We start from the raw sequence: 19,897 nt of genomic DNA, 5'->3' as shown, positions 1-19,897 counted from the left end.
GGTGTTTTATGCACAGTGGGATGAAAGTGCTCAGGTTAAAGGAGATGTGAGGAACATTTGGGGGGGGGGGGTTCTGGAGAGGCTTTGTGGTCCAGCTCAGTAGTTCCAAACCTTTTTGTAACAGCCCACTAAGCTTTTGTCTTTTGTTCTTTTTACATTCATCAGAATCTCTCAAAAATCTTACAAATTCCATTTCCAGACCAGACATAAGGAGAACGTTTCAGATGACAAAATAATACATCTACTGTCCTATATCTTATTCTGTTCAAACGTTCTCTTGTGGCGACCAACCCCATGGCTGGATTTAGATGTGTTCTTCCACTTCAACGTGGAGGAGCAGCGGCTCTACTCTGAGCTACTTGCATGTGACTGAGTGACTGAGTGGATAGCGCTCTAGGTTCTGTGTGGAGTTTGCACGCTTCATCCCGTGTCTGGGTGGGTTTCCTACAGGCTCTGGTTTCCCCCATCAGCTCTGGCAGAGCCCACCATGCACCAACCTCCAGCGAAGGTGGTCCTGACCAAGCTGAGGTCAAGATCTGGAGGTGCGTCCCGTGAGCTGCAGTGACCTGACAGGCTGCCCCAGTGCCATTGAAGGATGGGTCAAATGCAGAGGACACATTTCCCTATGAGGGCAATAAAGTGTACATTAACCTCAACTTTACCCTGGTGGTAATGCACAATTTATCCAGACTCACTGTTGTTTTTAGCCTCACTTAAACTTGCTTTACTCCTCCTTTAGTTCTGTTGTAGTTTCATATGACAAGGATCAGTGCTGCATCCTTGTGACACAAGTGAAATCTCAGTGATCTGATGTCACACAAGAGGAGCCTGTTTCATGTGTGAGACCCTCGATGTGAGACCCTCGATGTGAGACCCTCGATGTGAGACCCTCGATGTGAGACCCTCGATGTGAGACCCTCGATGTGAGACCCTCGATGTGAGACCCTCGATGTGAGACGCTGATGGGCAGCTCACACCAGAACAAAGACACGATCAGCCTGTTCTCCACTCCACATAGTGAAAGTGAGTCACCTGGAGGAGCCTCAGCCTGTGGAGGAGAGGAACAGGTCTGCAGCTTAAGCTCCCTCTGACAGCACACGTCTCTGTCTTTGAAGTGAACAGCAGGATCCATCAGTCTGAGCGCCTCTGCCTCACAGCTGCACTCTCTCTGCATACTTTGTATCTCACTAGTAGTTTTGTAACACCAATCTTTATACTTCTACTTTTAATATTTACTGTAAGTGACACTTCTTTACATAAGTTTTGGTTTCTCTTCCCATTGTGCTTACAGACAATAGAAAATGGTTGTAACGTCTCCTGTCTTTTCAGAGTAAAAAACAGTGGTAGACAATAAAACAGAAATCAAAGACATTTCGCCGGGTGCTGGGTGGCAGTGATCTACGCCAGGGACACAGATTGGTAGCCTAATGTTAATGGAATATAAAAGCAAATTCTACATACGTTTGCATGAGTAGTATAGGTGGTGCAAACATTTCAAACACTTATTGAGACATTCAAAGCATCACAACGATCGGATGCAAGTACAAAAGTGCCATTAAGGTGATTCACTGCAGTTGGATTAACACAGAGTCATTCAGATGGATGCATTGAGCTTTAACAGAACCACTTTAAGAATTCATTTAAGGCCTATTTCACAATGCAGTAAGATGTAGACGTAAGTTAGATGTAAAAGTAGTGCCTAAGATCATTTGGGCCACGTTTTGAGCAACTTTAATGAGCTTTTAACCTTGTTTAACCGCTGTTTCTGCATCATTAGTTTACTCAAAGTTGTATTCTGATTCCTACGTGTTTGAGTTTATCCTGTATTGTCCTGCAGCTGAAGTTTAAGTGCTCCAAAAAAAAATCAGATTTTCACTTACCCCCTATCTTATCCCTCTCACATCCCTGTACTTAGTAAAATGTCACTTTTCAAAAATAAAAATGGTTACGGTGTAATGTCACTGTGAAGCGGCGGGGCTTATCAATTGAACAGGAACAAGAAGTAAATTGAGCTGTTTCTACTTCTAAGCCGTTTTAGATCTTTGTTGCGGTTTACAATGAAGAACATGTACAGCAATGATCTACTTATTGTTATAGTGCAATATGAAATACTTGAAAAGAAGCGTGATACGTCTCCTTTAAATGAACCCTTTGCTATTTTCCCAAAAGCTAATTTCCTCTTTCTTAAATGAGCGTTAAGGCTGGCGCTATCCATGGTGCTGAAGTCATCCAGACTATAAGGGCACACACAAAGCAATCTTTCCCCTGGATTATTTCCCGTTCGGCTCTCTACACTGGCTTTGAGTCCCCAGAGCACCGGGAGCCGACCATCCTCAGACAAAGCCCCTGTTTCTGGGCCATAATTCCTCCGTAATGAGACTCCTCAGCCGGGCTACACTTGTTTAAAGTCCAAAGGCGATGGACACAATGGCTCATCCTTTATGTTGAGTGGCCAAGTTAAGCTAGCTTTGGTAACAGGGGCCCGGTGGGGAGTTCTAAGATTGCAGCTCAAATTGGATAAAGGAGTAGACAAACTGCACTGGCTTAGATGCAGTGCTTTTACTAAAGACTGACAACAAGGGCAACAACACAGGCAAAAAAGAGAGAGAGACAGGATGAAAAACAATTACGATGAAGATTTAGCTTGGACATTTTTATCTCATGCTAAAAAAAGAAAGAAAAGAGCATTGTGTGTGGCTATTGAAGTCTGCACTAACGCTCAGAGATACAGAGACACAGATACTACTACTAGACTCTGCAAACAACAACTTCTTATGTGTAAAAGGGACAAAATGTGTTGCTTGTCTTTGCTTTTTTTTGCCTCATTTTTAGCATTTGTTTCGCTGAATTGAACAAAATGGAGACTGAAAGTAGTTTTCCCCTTGTTGCTCTGACTGTGCAGAGCTTTGTTAGCTTGTTAACTAGCGCCAGAGGGAGGTAAAGGACACTTCAACTCAACACAATAATACATTTGCTCAACACACATCTCATCTTAACTCATGCATCTGATCCCAAAGTCTGCAGTGTTTCTGTTGTTCATCTAGGTTTCTTCTACTAATTACTTAATTTTCTTTCGTACATGTCGGATACAAACTAAATATTTTGGCGACTATATTTGTTATTAAACTGTAGTGGCTCTTTCTCATTTTAGTTGTGTTGTTCTAAAATCCTGACGACCTCTTTCCACTTATACATATCTTCAAAACAACTTATTGTACATTTTTCAGTATAAATCTCTACTTACTACAACTGTTAAAGCAATACTTCTGTTACTACGACTACTGCTGTTACTATGAGTGGACATGTTAGCACGGAGGAAGCTGCCAAACCGGTTGTCAGCCGGTGGCTTCACTTTGCTCACCTCCGCACACATATGCCACGCTTCACACACACAGCGGGGCCCGTCTTCATGAGTCCGGTTCATTATTGCCTTGGCAGGGGTCCGCTGGATGGAATTACAGTGACAACAGGATTGGCAGTACAAAGTTTGAGGCGGGGTATTATTTGTGCCAAGCCAAGGCCGTCGCGCTGCAGTCATTCACTTGTTTTTAACGGAAGGTTATGGAGAAAAGCAAAGGAGAGAGAATTCATATGACACAAATGTGCAGTTGTTGTAAGTACACTAATAATGAGCATGCACTGGAACCAGTGTTTTTAAAATGAAATGTCTGAAAAGGCCGTTTCAAAGCCGTGCACATGAGTCCATGAACAGACAAAGTTCTACCATATTTTACGCACTATAAGTCGCACCTTTTTACATAGTTTTGGCCGGGGTGAGATTTGTACTCCGAAGTGATTTATATGTGATATTATTTGTTATTTTCACACTGACAACCACAAGAGGGCGCTCTAGGCTCTAAGCGACACAGAAGAAGAATCTGCACTTCCTCTACCTCTGGAGTTTGTGGAGTTGTTTAGAAGTGACACAGAGGAAGAAGAATTCAATGGATTTAGTGATTTGGGGTAAAACTGATGCTTTGGTAAACTTGTTAGCATGTTCTTTATGCTATAGTTATCTGAATAACTGTTCATATGTTACGTTAACATACCAGACACTTACCACAGTTCTGTCTGTGCCTCATGTAGCTGAAGGTGTTAGCGTTAGCATACGTCATGTAGCTGAAGGTGTTAGCTTGCACTGGGACTGCTCTTGTCAAGGTGACAAATGACATCCACCTGAACACTGACACGGGCAAAGCCTCAGTCTTAATTCTGTTAGATCTGAGTGCTGCTTTTGACACTGTCAATCATGGGATCCTCTTACAGAGACTAGAGGACTGGGTAGGCATCACTGGCACTGCCCTAAACTGGTTAAGGTCCTATCTGGAAGACAGGAAGTACTTTGTTGAAATTGGTAGCTGTGTCTCAGACCACATGACCCTGACCTGTGGAGTGCCCCAAGGGTCAGTCCTGGGTCCCCTTCTGTTCAACCTCTACATGCTGCCGTTGGGTCAGTTGATACGCAGTGAAAATGTGTCCTATCACAATTATGCAGACGACACTCAGATCTATGTTTCTCTATCGGCGGGTGAATATGGACCAGTAGATTCACTCTGTCACTGCATCCAACAGATCAGTTTGTGGATGCAAAACAACTTTCTCCAGCTGAACTCAGACAAGACTGAAATAATCGTTTTTGGCCCACAGAAACAAAGAGAAAGTGTTAGCGGTCACCTCCAGAGTCTCGCTCTAAAACCTACAAACCAAATTAGAAATCTGGGGGTAATAATGGACTCAGACTTGAACTTTAATAGCCACGTCAAATCAATAACATCAGCAGCTTTTTACCATCTAACAAACATTGCCAAAATCAAAAATATAGTGTCAAAACCAGATTTAGAGAGACTTATCCACGCGTTTGTCTCCAGTAGATTAGACTACTGTAACGGCCGCTCACTGGCCTCTCCAAACGAGCTTTAAAACAGCTGCAGTACATCCAGAACGCTGCTGCTCGGGTCCTGACTAGAACCAGGAAGTACCATCACATTAGTCCTGTTCTCAGGTCTCTGCACTGGCTCCTGTGGCTCAGAGAATAGACTTTAAAGCAGCTCTGCTTGTGTACAAGTCTCTCCATGGCCTAGCACCAAAGTACATCTTGGATATGTTAGAGCCATATGAACCATCTCGGACTCTGAGGACCTCAGGGACCGGCCTCCTGCTGGTGCCAGAGTCAGGACTAAACATGGACCGGCCTCCTGCTGGTGCCAGAGTCAGGACAAAACATGGACCGGCCTCCTGCTGGTGCCAGAGTCAGGACTAAACATGGACCGGCCTCCTGCTGGTGCCAGAGTCAGGACTAAACATGGACCGGCCTCCTGCTGGTGCCAGAGTCAGGACTAAACATGGACCGGCCTCCTGCTGGTGCCAGAGTCAGGACAAAACATGGACCGGCCTCCTGCTGGTGCCAGAGTCAGGACTAAACATGGACCGGCCTCCTGCTGGTGCCAGAGTCAGGACTAAACATGGACCGGCCTCCTGCTGGTGCCAGAGTCAGGACTAAACATGGACCGGCCTCCTGCTGGTGCCAGAGTCAGGACTAAACATGGACCGGCCTCCTGCTGGTGCCAGAGTCAGGACTAAACATGGACCGGCCTCCTGCTGGTGCCAGAGTCAGGACTAAACATGGACCGGCCTCCTGCTGGTGCCAGAGTCAGGACTAAACAAGGACCGGCCTCCTGCTGGTGCCAGAGTCAGGACTAAACATGGACCGGCCTCCTGCTGGTGCCCAGAGTCAGGACTAAACATGGACCGGCCTCCTGCTGGTGCCCAGAGTCAGGACTAAACATGGACCGGCCTCCTGCTGGTGCCAGAGTCAGGACTAAACATGGACCGGCCTCCTGCTGGTGCCAGAGTCAGGACTAAACATGGACCGGCCTCCTGCTGGTGCCAGAGTCAGGACTAAACATGGGGAATCTGTGTTTCAGTTTTATGCAGCTAAAATCTGGAACATTCTTCCTGAAGATGTGAGACAGGTTCTACTCTGACAATGTTCAAATCTAAGATAAAAACTGTTTTGTTTAGCTGCGCATATGACTGAAAGGATTTTTTTCTTTGCACTCTTCTCTTTTGTTTGTGATTTTATTAGTTTAGACAATCAGTTGGATTGATCATTTTTAATTTAGTTAATTTTATTGTATTTCTGTTTCTGTAATTTCTTTGTGATTTGAATGGATTTTTCCTGCTGTGTGAAGCACTTTGAATTGCCTTGTGTATGAAATGTGCTCTACAAATAAACTTGCCTTGCCTTAGCGTTAGCATACGTCATGTAGCTGAAGGTGTTAGCGTTAGCATACGTCATGTAGCTGAAGGTGTTAGCGTTAGCATACGTTATGTAGCTGAAGGTGTTAGCGTTAGCATACGTTATGTAGCTGAAGGTGTTAGCGTTAGCATACGTACACCTATTCACCATGTTCTCTCATCTGTTATTATTTTAAACTGCATTTCAAGATTAAATGTATGTTCTTGGTCTTGGTTTAACAAATACATTTCCCAAAAAATATGACTTATACTCCAGGAAAATACAGTATTTGTTTTGGCCACAGCTGATTTTCAAAAATGAACTTAAACTTACTTGGGCAAATTACTATGATCTAATTACTTCACTTTTAATCCCTTAGATTATGGGGTTGATAAAAAGTAATGTGAAAACGGGCCAACACTTGTCACTGTGATGAGTCCTAAAACTAAAAGAAACAGAAAAGTGAGTCTCATTCTGAACATTAGTCAGTGGTAAGAGCTCTGATTGACAGAACTCATTTGTTCAGAGCTTTAATTCCATCCATAACAGGCATATCCATTAGAGCAGCGATGGGCAATTATGTTTCCTCCGAGGGCCATATTCAAATCCAGGCAGGTGGTGGAGGGCCAGACCCCAATCATTGGAGTAACAAATAATAAGGACTTCTCTATAAAATATAGGCTATTGAATCTATTATTTCAGGTAATCTTTATTTAGAATCCAAGTGCAGACACATGTTACATAGCTAAGCAGTGTTGGGTAGCATTACTTTTAATCATTACGTTACCTCGTTACTGTCTTGTAAAACTAATGCTTTAAGTTACTGTACTACTTAGTTATAAAAGTAATGCATTAGAGTACTCTTGCGTTACCAATACTCAACATTATTGTACAACCTATATCGTTTGCCCACAATCCCTGCATTTGACTGATCTTATTTCTCTTTTATGTCGACAGATTACCACAGTACAATATCCTGCAATAAGCACGTGTCGGCCCGTCCTCAACAAAATGAGTGGATAAGCAAGAGCAGCGACGCACAAGAGCAGAACGTGCTTGTTTCAGCTCTGTAGTTTATTTAATCAAACTCGCCACTGTTACGCTACATTTACTTCTCAGCTACAAAATAGTGGTTATAACGAAGGAGAAGGAAACACTGCTCTCTTTCTCTCTGCGGCTGGGAAATAATCCTGGCTCTGGGATTGCGGTGAGGAGATGAGAACAAACCAAAGCCAACGCGTTTGAAAAAGTAACTCAGAACTAGATTACATGGGTGCACAAAACGATCGCGTTATGTTCCTCGTTACTCTAAAAAAGTGATTTGAGTACTCGAACGCATTAGCTGGTAACGCGTTAGAGTACCCCACACTCTCTAGCTAAAACAGTTTAAAAATAGTAATTTAAAATCTTGCAGGGGCCGGATTAAAACAGATGCCCAGGTCTGCATTAGAGTAATACTGCAAAAAGCCTATTGCTGCCAGCAGAGGGCGCCAAACTGAATCCAATGTTCAATCTAAACACAAAACAGTTTCACTTCAGTAAAACATGTCGTTTGTGTGTCCATGGGGTTTGACTTCATGTTTATAGGCGATATTTTTGAGAACCTTTCCAAAGATATAGTACTTACTTTTCAGTTCTTAATCGCTATAGCAACGGTGCCAATATGTCATCCCTCTGGAAGACATGACAGGCATGTGAGTGACATCTAGTGGGACTAAACATATCACGTGGATGGATGAGATGCTTGGAGCTCTGTAGAACATTAGCTCTGTTCTCTCTCATTAGACGGTGCAGAAGGACCAGAGGGAGCAGGCTGACCAGTTCTAACCCCGAGTTCTGCTGAGGCTGCAAAACCAGGAAGTAGGTTAGGAAAGAAGAGAGAAGAGAATATACTCCCTTTAGGACAGAAAGATAAGGGTGAAACTACATCCAAATTCCATGCTTTTATATTTTTTTGCATTAGAGGTTCACATTTATTGTCTGTTTTAAAGGTGCACAATGGAACTTTTCTGGTTTTTACTTTGTTACTTTGTCTAGAATGTTTCACAATACGGCATTAAACATATCGATCGTATATTTATTCAATTACAGTGTGGATCGTGACTTTCCAAATGTCACGAGCGATAGGATGCAGCCCAGTACTAGTTGGCAAAGTGCTCGTCCTTGGAGCTGAACGTTACCGGTTTGAATCCCGCTCCTGGCACAAAACAGCATCCTTAGCATTAGTCGTCGGCGGTTCAGTCCCAGCTCCCGCAGATTCATTTACATTTCAGTTTTGACCAGAAAGCTGCAAATGTACGAAAATTTGCCTTAAAAAATAAACTAGGAACAGTAGCAAATGCATTTAAAACTCTGTAGAAAGTTTAGTCTGAAAAACTTGAATGTAAACTGAACAGATTGTGATTAATGACACAAAGTTAATCCTTATACTTCATTTCCATATCACAAACAGCACACAGGATATCATAATTATGCACTCTGCCGTTTCAATGCCCGGGATAATGATGTTTATTTTGTTTTAAACTGTGGCAGTGTAGCAAGCTGGAGAATCAATGGGTCATTTTACAATTTTCAAAGGTTTTGGCAAATTAACGCCAAGAAGCGTCACAGAAAAGAGAACACGATCCTGTCTGAGCTGCAGGATAAACAAACTAAACATGCATTTTCAATCTGAACTCATTTTTCAGACCAAATTAAAGACAAAGACATGGGATTCATTCACCACAAATCTATTTATTTCCTGGTACAAAGCTTTAGTCTAGGTCCAAGTACAACACAGCAAAACTCAAATGTACACCACTTAAGCCATTTTTACAATTCAATGCTTGAACGGGTACAATAAGTTCCCCTTTTGTGTTTAAACATGAGCCAATAGTAACTGCAGTATTTTACGCTGATCCCAGCTCGAGAAAACAAATCCAATCAGCAAAAAATACTTTCCATGATTAATAATGGAATATTCTAGATATTTGTCTTGTAAATATTTTAGCTGAGTTCATCTAGGAAGTCTTAATTGCTGGATTATATATTCATTAAAATCATAAAATAACAGTCATTTATATAACAAACATTCTCAATAGTGGCTGTTTTAAACCAGATGCCCCACCTGACAAAACCAGCCAAACACTAGAGACTGTACATATTTAAAATGTTGCTAACTGTAATTGTTGAGGGATTTACACGTTTATTCTAAGCAAAAGGGAAACTCTACATTAGTTAAAATGACTCGGCTGCTGTTTAACTAGAATTGGTGTTAAGATAACAATATTACTGTGATATTTTTGGTACAATAAGTTTAGTTAAATTGAAACTAAAATAGACATACCCCCATTTCCCTGTCAAACTGTCAAAATAAAACAAAGCAAAGACTAAACCAAAACAAGTCTAATGTAAGACTAAATAAGGAAAATGTATGATTTTATGAATGAAGTTTTGAAACAGTACATTTCTGTTAAGATGGAGAACTTTGTATTATTGCGATATATTCCATTTATTGCAATATTGATTACTTGCAATAAAGTCGTTTTTAGTTGTTTGTCGTTAGCCTGGTTTAACGTCATCGCAATTAAGGGGAGTTTTTCGATCAATAGTCAAAAAATAAATTTAAAAATGCCTCAAATAAGCACGAACAACCCCTTTTTATCAGAGATTATGACTTAACATAAACCAATATTTTGGTTTGGCAATGTACAGTATCTGGCTGATATTTGTACTTTGTAGCTTAGAAGTTATCGGCCATTTAAAGGTGCATTATGTAACCTTTCTAGCATCACCAGCTGCTCGTCTCCATGGAGATGTTTTGGCTCTACCTGGAACGATCCACACTATGACCATTTTATAACTCCAAAATGACCTTAAAAACATACATTCTTACTGTGAGTCGCCTCTCCACAGAATCGACGGGCAACTTTCCTCATGAAGATCGAGTAGTTTAACAACATAGTGTGGAACATTCTGGCAAAAGTGCACCTTTAACTCATTTCATGGAGCTATAAATGAGAAAGTACAGAGCTGCTCTTCATCCGTTCATGTCAAAAAAGGAGTAAAATGATCCAAGTTTGGGGACAAATCACCCCAAAAGCAGCTGCGATGTCACTGGATGTAAAAGAACCGTGTGTGGCGCTTCACTCCAGGATGTTGTGGCGCTTCACTCCAGGATCTTGTGGCGCTTCACTCCAGGATGTTGTGGCGCTTCACTCCAGGATCTTGTGGTACGGGAACAGTGGCAGGTCCTTGATGAAAGCCGGAATGTCCATGACGGCTTTGGCACTGGAGATCTTGTCCGACGGCGGCAGGTAGCACAGCTTTGACACTTCCCCGTACATAGAGCCGCTCTCCTCCTCCTCTTCCTCGGGGCCCTTACGCCTCTCGGCACCTCCCTCTGCGTCGTGCTCCTCAGCGCCAAAGCCGACCACCTGGGGGCGACACAGACTGCTTACAGATCCCAATCCGAAATGTGAGTGGAGGAAGTAATCAGTGTAAAGATACAGAGCAGTAACAAACGTGTTGAAGTGCCTGAAACTAAATACTTTTTAAATAGTAAGTATTTCACACAGATTGAGAAGTCTTAAAGCGTTAAATGTGCTGATCCTGGTCAACAAATGTCACTTTTGTACTTTTATGTTGTGGCTATGAGAGTACTTTTCAGGGGTTCTGTTGGAAATACAAATGAATAAATACATTTAGATAGGCTATTATAACTTACTAATAGATGCATTGTTCTGTCCTCTTTAAGTTACTTTAGCGACACTTTAGAGCTGTGCAGTTCTAATATTTGCCCTGTATGTGTGCACTGCCTGATCTGTAGCTTAAACTGTAATTTACATTTTTAAATAAGAATTTAAATAAGATAATTTTGCACTTTTTTTTTTTGCAGGTTTCCCGTGTGTATTTCTATTAAATGCCACCTGTTATAGATCTTTGTTAGCTCTAATGTAGACCTAGAACAGTCCTGTTATAGATCTTTGTTAGCTCTAATGTGGACCTATAACAGTCCTGTTATAGATCTTTGTTAGCTCTAATGTAGACCTCGAACAGTCCTGTTATAGATCTTTGTTAGCTCTAATGTAGACCTAGAACAGTCCTGTTATAGATCTTTGTTAGCTCTAATGTGGACCTATAACAGTCCTGTTATAGATCTTTGTTAGCTCTAATGTAGACCTAGAACAGTCCTGTTATAGATCTTTGTTAGCTCTAATGTGGACCTAGAACAGTCCTGTTATAGATCTTTGTTAGCTCTAATGTGGACCTAGAACAGTCCTGTTATAGATCTTTGTTAGCTCTAATGTAGACCTAGAACAGTCCTGTTATAGATCTTTGTCAGCTCTAATGTAGACCTAGAACAGTCCTGTTATAGATCTTTGTTAGCTCTAATGTAGACCTAGAACAGTCCTGTTATAGATCTTTGTCAGCTCTAATGTGGACCTAGAACAGTCCTGTTATAGATCTTTGTTAGCTCTAATGTAGACCTAGAACAGTCCTGTTATAGATCTTTGTTAGCTCTAATGTGGACCTAGAACAGTCCTGTTATAGATCTTTGTTAGCTCTAATGTGGACCTAGAACAGTCCTGTTATAGATCTTTGTTAGCTCTAATGTGGACCTAGAACAGTCCTGTTATAGATCTTTGTTAGCTCTAATGTAGACCTAGAATAGTCCTGTTATAGATCTTTGTTAGCTCTAATGTAGACCTAGAACAGTCCTGTTATAGATCTTTGTTAGCTTTAATGTAGACCTAGAACAGTCCTGTTATAGATCTTTGTTAGCTCTAATGTAGACCTAGAACAGTCCTGTTATAGATCTTTGTCAGCTCTAATGTAGACCTAGAACAGTCCTGTTATAGATCTTTGTTAGCTCTAATGTAGACCTAGAACAGTCCTGTTATAGATCTTTGTTAGCTCTAATGTGGACCTAGAACAGTCCTGTTATAGATCTTTGTTAGCTCTAATGTGGACCTAGAACAGTCCTGTTATAGATCTTTGTCAGCTCTAATGTAGACCTAGAACAGTCCTGTTATAGATCTTTGTTAGCTCTAATGTGGACCTAGAACAGTCCTGTTATAGATCTTTGTTAGCTCTAATGTAGACCTAGAACAGTCCTGTTATAGATCTTTGTTAGCTCTAATGTAGACCTAGAACAGTCCTGTTATAGATCTTTGTTAGCTCTAATGTAGACCTAGAACAGTCCTGTTATAGATCTTTGTTAGCTCTAATGTAGACCTAGAACAGTCCTGTTATAGATCTTTGTTAGCTCTAATGTAGACCTAGAACAGTCCTGTTATAGATCTTTGTTAGCTCTAATGTGGACCTACAACAGTCCTGTTATAGATCTTTGTTAGCTCTAATGTGGACCTACAACAGTCCTGTTATAGATCTTTGTTAGCTCTAATGTAGACCTAGAACAGTCCTGTTATAGATCTTTGTTAGCTCTAATGTGGACCTAGAACAGTCCTGTTATAGATCTTTGTTAGCTCTAATGTGGACCTAGAACAGTCTTTGTTAGCTCTAATGTAGACCTAGAACAGTCCTGTTATAGATCTTTGTTAGCTCTAATGTAGACCTAGAACAGTCCTGTTATAGATCTTTGTTAGCTCTAATGTGTACCTCGAACAGTCCTGTTATAGATCTTTGTTAGCTCTAATGTAGACCTAGAACAGTCCTGTTATAGATCTTTGTTAGCTCTAATGTAGACTTAGAACAGTCCTGTTATAGATCTTTGTTAGCTCTAATGTGGACCTAGAACAGTCCTGTTATAGATCTTTGTTAGCTCTAATGTGGACCTAGAACAGTCCTGTTATAGATCTTTGTTAGCTCTAATGTGGACCTAGAACAGTCCTGGTTTAGATCTTTGTTAGCTCTAATGTGGACCTATAACAGTCCTGTTATAGATCTTTGTTAGCTCTAATGTGGACCTAGAACAGTCCTGTTATAGATCTTTGTTAGCTCTAATGTAGACCTAGAACAGTCCTGTTATAGATCTTTGTTAGCTTTAATGTAGACCTAGAACAGTCCTGTTATAGATCTTTGTTAGCTCTAATGTAGACCTAGAACAGTCCTGTTATAGATCTTTGTTAGCTCTAATGTAGACCTATAACAGTCCTGTTATAGATCTTTGTTAGCTCTAATGTGGACCTCGAACAGTCCTGTTATAGATCTTTGTTAGATCTAATGTGGACCTAGAACAGTCCTGTTATAGATCTTTGTTAGATCTAATGTGGACCTAGAACAGTCCTGGTTTAGATCTTTGTTAGCTCTAATGTAGACCTAGAACAGTCCTGTTATAGATCTTTGTTAGCTCTAATGTAGACCTAGAATAGTCCTGTTATAGATCTTTGTTAGCTCTAATGTAGACCTAGAACAGTCCTGTTATAGATCTTTGTTAGCTCTAATGTGGACCTAGAACAGTCCTGTTATAGATCTTTGTTAGCTCTAATGTAGACCTAGAACAGTCCTGTTATAGATCTTTGTTAGCTCTAATGTGGACCTAGAACAGTCCTGTTATAGATCTTTGTTAGCTCTAATGTGGACCTAGAACAGTCCTGTTATAGATCTTTGTTAGCTCTAATGTGGACCTAGAACAGTCCTGTTATAGATCTTTGTTAGCTCTAATGTAGACCTAGAATAGTCCTGTTATAGATCTTTGTTAGCTCTAATGTAGACCTAGAACAGTCGTCTTATAGATCTTTGTTAGCTCTAATGTAGACCTAGAACAGTCGTGTTATAGATCTTTGTTAGCTTTAATGTAGACCTAGAACAGTCCTGTTATAGATCTTTGTTAGCTCTAATGTAGACCTAGAACAGTCCTGTTATAGATCTTTGTTAGCTCTAATGTAGACCTATAACAGTCCTGTTATAGATCTTTGTTAGCTCTAATGTAGACCTAGAACAGTCCTGTTATAGATCTTTGTTAGCTCTAATGTAGACCTCGAACAGTCCTGTTATAGATCTTTGTTAGCTCTAATGTAGACCTAGAACAGTCCTGTTATAGATCTTTGTTAGATCTAATGTGGACCTAGAACAGTCCTGGTTTAGATCTTTGTTAGCTCTAATGTAGACCTAGAACAGTCCTGTTATAGATCTTTGTTAGCTCTAATGTGGACCTAGAACAGTCCTGTTATAGATCTTTGTTAGCTCTAATGTAGACCTAGAACAGTCCTGTTATAGATCTTTGTTAGCTCTAATGTGGACCTAGAACAGTCCTGTTATAGATCTTTGTTAGCTCTAATGTAGACCTAGAACAGTCCTGTTATAGATCTTTGTCAGCTCTAATGTAGACCTAGAACAGTCCTGTTATAGATCTTTGTTAGCTCTAATGTGGACCTAGAACAGTCCTGTTATAGATCTTTGTTAGCTCTAATGTAGACCTAGAACAGTCCTGTTATAGATCTTTGTCAGCTCTAATGTAGACCTAGAACAGTCCTGTTATAGATCTTTGTTAGCTCTAATGTAGACCTAGAACAGTCCTGTTATAGATCTTTGTTAGCGCTAATGTGGACCTAGAACAGTCCTGTTATAGATCTTTGTTAGCTCTAATGTAGACCTAGAACAGTCCTGTTATAGATCTTTGTTAGCTCTAATGTGGACCTAGAACAGTCCTGTTTTAGATCTTTGTTAGCTCTAATGTAGACCTAGAACAGTCCTGTTATAGATCTTTGTTAGCTCTAATGTGGACCTAGAACAGTCCTGGTTTAGATCTTTGTTAGCTCTAATGTAGACCTAGAACAGTCCTGTTATAGATCTTTGTTAGCTCTAATGTGGACCTAGAACAGTCCTGTTATAGATCTTTGTTAGCTCTAATGTAGACCTAGAACAGTCCTGGTTTAGATCTTTGTTAGCTCTAATGTAGACCTAGAACAGTCCTGTTATAGATCTTTGTTAGCTCTAATGTGGACCTAGAACAGTCCTGTTATAGATCTTTGTTAGCTCTAATGTGGACCTAGAACAGTCCTGTTATAGATCTTTGTTAGCTCTAATGTAGACCTAGAACAGTCCTGTTATAGATCTTTGTTAGCTCTAATGTGGACCTAGAACAGTCCTGTTATAGATCTTTGTTAGCTCTAATGTAGACCTAGAACAGTCCTGTTATAGATCTTTGTTAGCTCTAATGTGGACCTAGAACAGTCCTGTTATAGATCTTTGTTAGCTCTAATGTAGACCTAGAACAGTCCTGTTATAGATCTTTGTTAGCTCTAATGTAGACCTAGAACAGTCCTGTTATAGATCTTTGTTAGCTCTAATGTAGACCTAGAACAGTCCTGTTATAGATCTTTGTTAGCTCTAATGTGGACCTAGAACAGTCTTTGTTAGCTCTAATGTAGACCTCGAACAGTCCTGTTATAGATCTTTGTTAGCTCTAATGTAGACCTAGAACAGTCCTGTTATAGATCTTTGTTAGCTCTAATGTTGACCTAGAACAGTCCTGTTATAGATCTTTGTTAGCTCTAATGTGGACCTAGAACAGTCTTTGTTAGCTCTAATGTAGACCTCGAACAGTCCTGTTATAGATATTTGTTAGCTCTAATGTAGACCTATAACAGTCCTGTTATAGATCTTTGTTAGCTCTAATGTAGACCTCGAACAGTCCTGTTATAGATCTTTGTTAGCTCTAATGTAGACCTAGAACAGTCCTGTTATAGATCTTTGTTAGCTCTAATGTAGACCTAGAACAGTCCTGTTATAGATCTTTGTTAGCTCTAATGTAGACCTATAACAGTCCTGTTATAGATCTTTGTTAGCTCTAATGTAGACCTCGAACAGTCCTGTTATAGATCTTTGTTAGCTCTAATGTAGACCTAGAACAGTCCTGTTATAGATCTTTGTTAGCTCTAATGTAGACCTAGAACAGTCCTGTTATAGATCTTTGTTAGCTCTAATGTAGACCTAGAACAGTCCTGTTATAGATCTTTGTTAGCTCTAATGTGGACCTAGAACAGTCTTTGTTAGCTCTAATGTAGACCTCGAACAGTCCTGTTATAGATCTTTGTTAGCTCTAATGTGGACCTAGAACAGTCCTGTTATAGATCTTTGTTAGCTCTAATGTAGACCTAGAACAGTCCTGTTATAGATCTTTGTTAGCTCTAATGTAGACCTAGAACAGTCCTGTTATAGATCTTTGTTAGCTCTAATGTAGACCTAGAACAGTCCTGTTATAGATCTTTGTTAGCTCTAATGTAGACCTAGAACAGTCCTGTTATAGATCTTTGTTAGCTCTAATGTAGACCTAGAACAGTCCTGTTATAGATCTTTGTTAGCTCTAATGTAGACCTCGAACAGTCCTGTTATAGATCTTTGTTAGCTCTAATGTGGACCTAGAACAGTCCTGTTTTAGATCTTTGTTAGCTCTAATGTAGACCTCGAACAGTCCTGTTATAGATCTTTGTTAGCTCTAATGTGGACCTAGAACAGTCTTTGTTAGCTCTAATGTAGACCTCGAACAGTCCTGTTATAGATCTTTGTTAGCTCTAATGTGGACCTAGAACAGTCCTGTTATAGATCTTTGTTAGCTCTAATGTAGACCTAGAACAGTCCTGTTATAGATCTTTGTTAGCTCTAATGTAGACCTCGAACAGTCCTGTTATAGATCTTTGTTAGCTCTAATGTAGACCTAGAACAGTCCTGTTATAGATCTTTGTTAGCTCTAATGTGGACCTAGAACAGTCCTGTTATAGATCTTTGTTAGCTCTAATGTAGACCTAGAACAGTCCTGTTATAGATCTTTGTTAGCTCTAATGTGGACCTAGAACAGTCCTGTTATAGATCTTTGTTAGCTCTAATGTAGACCTCGAACAGTCCTGTTATAGATCTTTGTTAGCTCTAATGTAGACCTAGAACAGTCCTGTTATAGATCTTTGTTAGCTCTAATGTAGACCTAGAACAGTCCTGTTATAGATCTTTGTTAGCTCTAATGTAGACCTAGAACAGTCCTGTTATAGATCTTTGTTAGCTCTAATGTGGACCTAGAACAGTCCTGTTATAGATCTTTGTTAGCTCTAATGTGGACCTAGAACAGTCCTGTTATAGATCTTTGTTAGCTCTAATGTAGACCTAGAACAGTCCTGTTATAGATCTTTGTTAGCTCTAATGTGGACCTAGAACAGTCCTGTTATAGATCTTTGTTAGCTCTAATGTGGACCTAGAACAGTCCTGTTATAGATCTTTGTTAGCTCTAATGTAGACCTAGAACAGTCCTGTTATAGATCTTTGTTAGCTCTAATGTGGACCTAGAACAGTCCTGTTATAGATCTGAACTCAGAAGGTCATATATTGTCCTTGGTGGAACTTGGTGTTATTAATGTAAACAGCATTTCTTAGCAAAAACGCCTCCATTACATACTACATCACATGCACTGACAAGGGAAGCAGTGTAAATGAGGCTAAAAACAGTATCTTAAACTGGGGATGTGTCAAAGTGAAGCTACTGTGATTAAAATGAGTCTGACGAAGGTTTTACGACTTTAAAAACCAGAGACACTACATCACAAGGTGGATGGAAGCATTATGAGCAGGGAGGAAACACACGAAACACAACTCCAGGTATGTGTCGACAGTAAAGTGGAGTGTACTGCGGCTGTGTAGTGGTGTTTTGCTGCGTGCTCTTACATGTACACTGAGCTTGCGGCTGCTGGAACCTCGATGCTCCTGGAACCAAGACACCAGCTCCTCCTTAGTCATCTGCTTCAAGGCTGTAATCTAACACACAGATGGAATACATGGATTATCGTAGCAGGCCCAGCGGAATAGTTGTAGTAGAGACACCAAGGCTTAGAAAGTCAAAATACTCCAGTGCAGGCTTTAGCAGGAGAACCTCAGGCGAGTCAACCTGTTGAAGTATCAGGATGTGTACTTATACTCCTGTCGTCTCTAGTATCAAGCCTTTTCATTTGTACATTTTCACTTTCATCTCCTTCATTCCTCCAGGCTTGGGTCGTCTCACCTCTCTGTGGAGGCGGTCGAAGACGTACTGCTGCGTCAGGACTTCGGCCCAGTTGCGGTCCACCTCCTCTCCCAGGTGAGTGTCCTCGCACTCCTTCAGCTTCACCAGAGCGGTCACCTGCAAACCAAAGCAGACGCACGTCAGCGACCGGAGCTGACGAGGCCTCTCTGCAAACTTATGATCCATTTTCTGACTATTGTACGAGAAACCGACCTGAGTATTGAAAGCCTCCTCGGTCAGTGCGTCGAGCTTCTCCCCGAAAGAAGCCAGGAACTCTTCGATCTTTAACTCCACCAACTCCGAGCTGGGGAAGCGGAGACGTTTTCATTCCTTCAGTCAGATAACTTTTCACGGATTGATTGGATTATATATTATGAACTCACTTGAACTTGGTAGCCTGCGTCTCCACGGTAACGGAGAAGCCCAGCACGCCTGAGGTATTTCTGCACGTGGGGTAGACGTGATACCTGCGCGAGAGCGGGGGGATCGATAATGTTATGTTTGGGGGACTTTAGCCGAGCCGACGCGATCTATATTCTGTCTTTTAATAACAAGGGAAGAGCAGCGGGCGGTAAAGCGGTATTCTTGGTTTTAGAACAAGGATGGGTGCACGAGTGTGTGTGTGTGCGTGTGTGCGTGTGTGTGTGTACGTGTGTGTGTGCGTGTGTGTGTGTGCGGGTATGTGTGCGTGCGTGCGTGTTACTTTGGGAGGACTGGACAAGTGAGATATGCCAAACACAGCCGTGGGCAGAAGGTGTTTTCAAAATGCCAAGTGCTTATTAAAACGGCCAGTGGCAATTCGACTGTTTTTTTTTTTTTTTCTCTCACTCCTATTTTTCATTGATGTTGAGTGAAGTTAAGGAAAGGTCTGAGAAGGACGAGTAAAAGTACAAATGTTGTACAAAATGTCACCCCACGATTAGACCGGAGAGGAGCATTTGTTTAAAAAGGAGATGTTAGGCTTTTTCAGGTTTTTAGTACTGATCTATAAGAAAGATAGATTATTTAACATTTTGTTCATGTAAACGGCAATACTGTTCTAAAAGTGCTCAAGTTTAATGAATTCATGTTCAAAACTGCATTTCACTCATGCACTCTATCTAAAATATCCTATTTAACATCCATAAACTATCACATAAATGGATCATAATTAGATTCTGTTCAGGGTTCTCTGGTCATTGACCCAAATATCTGCCTGAAATATCTAGCAGCCGTTTGGATGAGTGGCTGGTAATAATGACTCTTAAAAACTCTGATCCAGGTCACAGAATTACATATTGACATAAAAAAAAAAAGGCCTTAAAATTAGAACTGGTACGTTTTAAACTCTTCACAGCTCCACGTGTATCACTCACTGACCTAATGCATTCTGGGACGGTAAAGCTAACATTAGAGAACAGCTCACTTCCTGCTTCACGGAGAATAAAACACTTGATAATCATCTAAATAATCAGAGCTGCTTTTACGGTACATAATGTGTACTGGGGCAAAACAGATTGGATTATATTACATGAACATTTCAGGTGCAGCTCTAATATAACTTGAACAGTTCCACTGATTCTCTGCTGCTGGCCCCGCCTCTTCATGGGAAATGAAAAAGGCTGAGTTAAGTCTTACCCTAGGGTTTCTTTGGTCCTGAGGAAGTCAAAACAGGGCTCCTCCATGTGCATCTGAAAACAGTTTGTCAAACATTCATTCATTTTGGAGATATGAAGCAGCAACTGACCTAA

General features: G+C 40.8%; 1 protein-coding gene across 1 annotated transcript in view; it reads right to left on the bottom strand.

Annotated features, from left to right (window-relative positions):
• Positions 1–8,969: 8,969 nt before the first annotated feature.
• The window catches only part of nrd1a (nardilysin a (N-arginine dibasic convertase)), a 75,529-nt gene continuing 64,601 nt past the window's right edge, over positions 8,970–19,897 (bottom strand). The window contains exons 27-32 of the mRNA XM_072457430.1: positions 19,785–19,837; positions 18,551–18,634; positions 18,381–18,471; positions 18,168–18,284; positions 17,834–17,923; positions 8,970–10,653 (exon numbers count right to left, since the gene is read on the bottom strand). Of these exons, the coding sequence (XP_072313531.1) occupies positions 10,432–10,653; positions 17,834–17,923; positions 18,168–18,284; positions 18,381–18,471; positions 18,551–18,634; positions 19,785–19,837 (657 nt within the window). The 3' untranslated portion in view covers positions 8,970–10,431. The remainder of the gene's footprint in view (positions 10,654–17,833; positions 17,924–18,167; positions 18,285–18,380; positions 18,472–18,550; positions 18,635–19,784; positions 19,838–19,897) is intronic.

The sequence above is a fragment of the Eucyclogobius newberryi genome, unplaced genomic scaffold (assembly GCF_026437365.1).
Source record: "Eucyclogobius newberryi isolate DKJ021-1_F unplaced genomic scaffold, fEucNew1.0.hap1 SCAF_21, whole genome shotgun sequence".
In the NCBI taxonomy this organism is placed as follows: domain Eukaryota; kingdom Metazoa; phylum Chordata; class Actinopteri; order Gobiiformes; family Gobiidae; genus Eucyclogobius; species Eucyclogobius newberryi.
The sequence above is the reverse complement of the archived record's forward strand: the minus strand, read 5'-3'. Positions and strand labels throughout refer to the sequence as shown.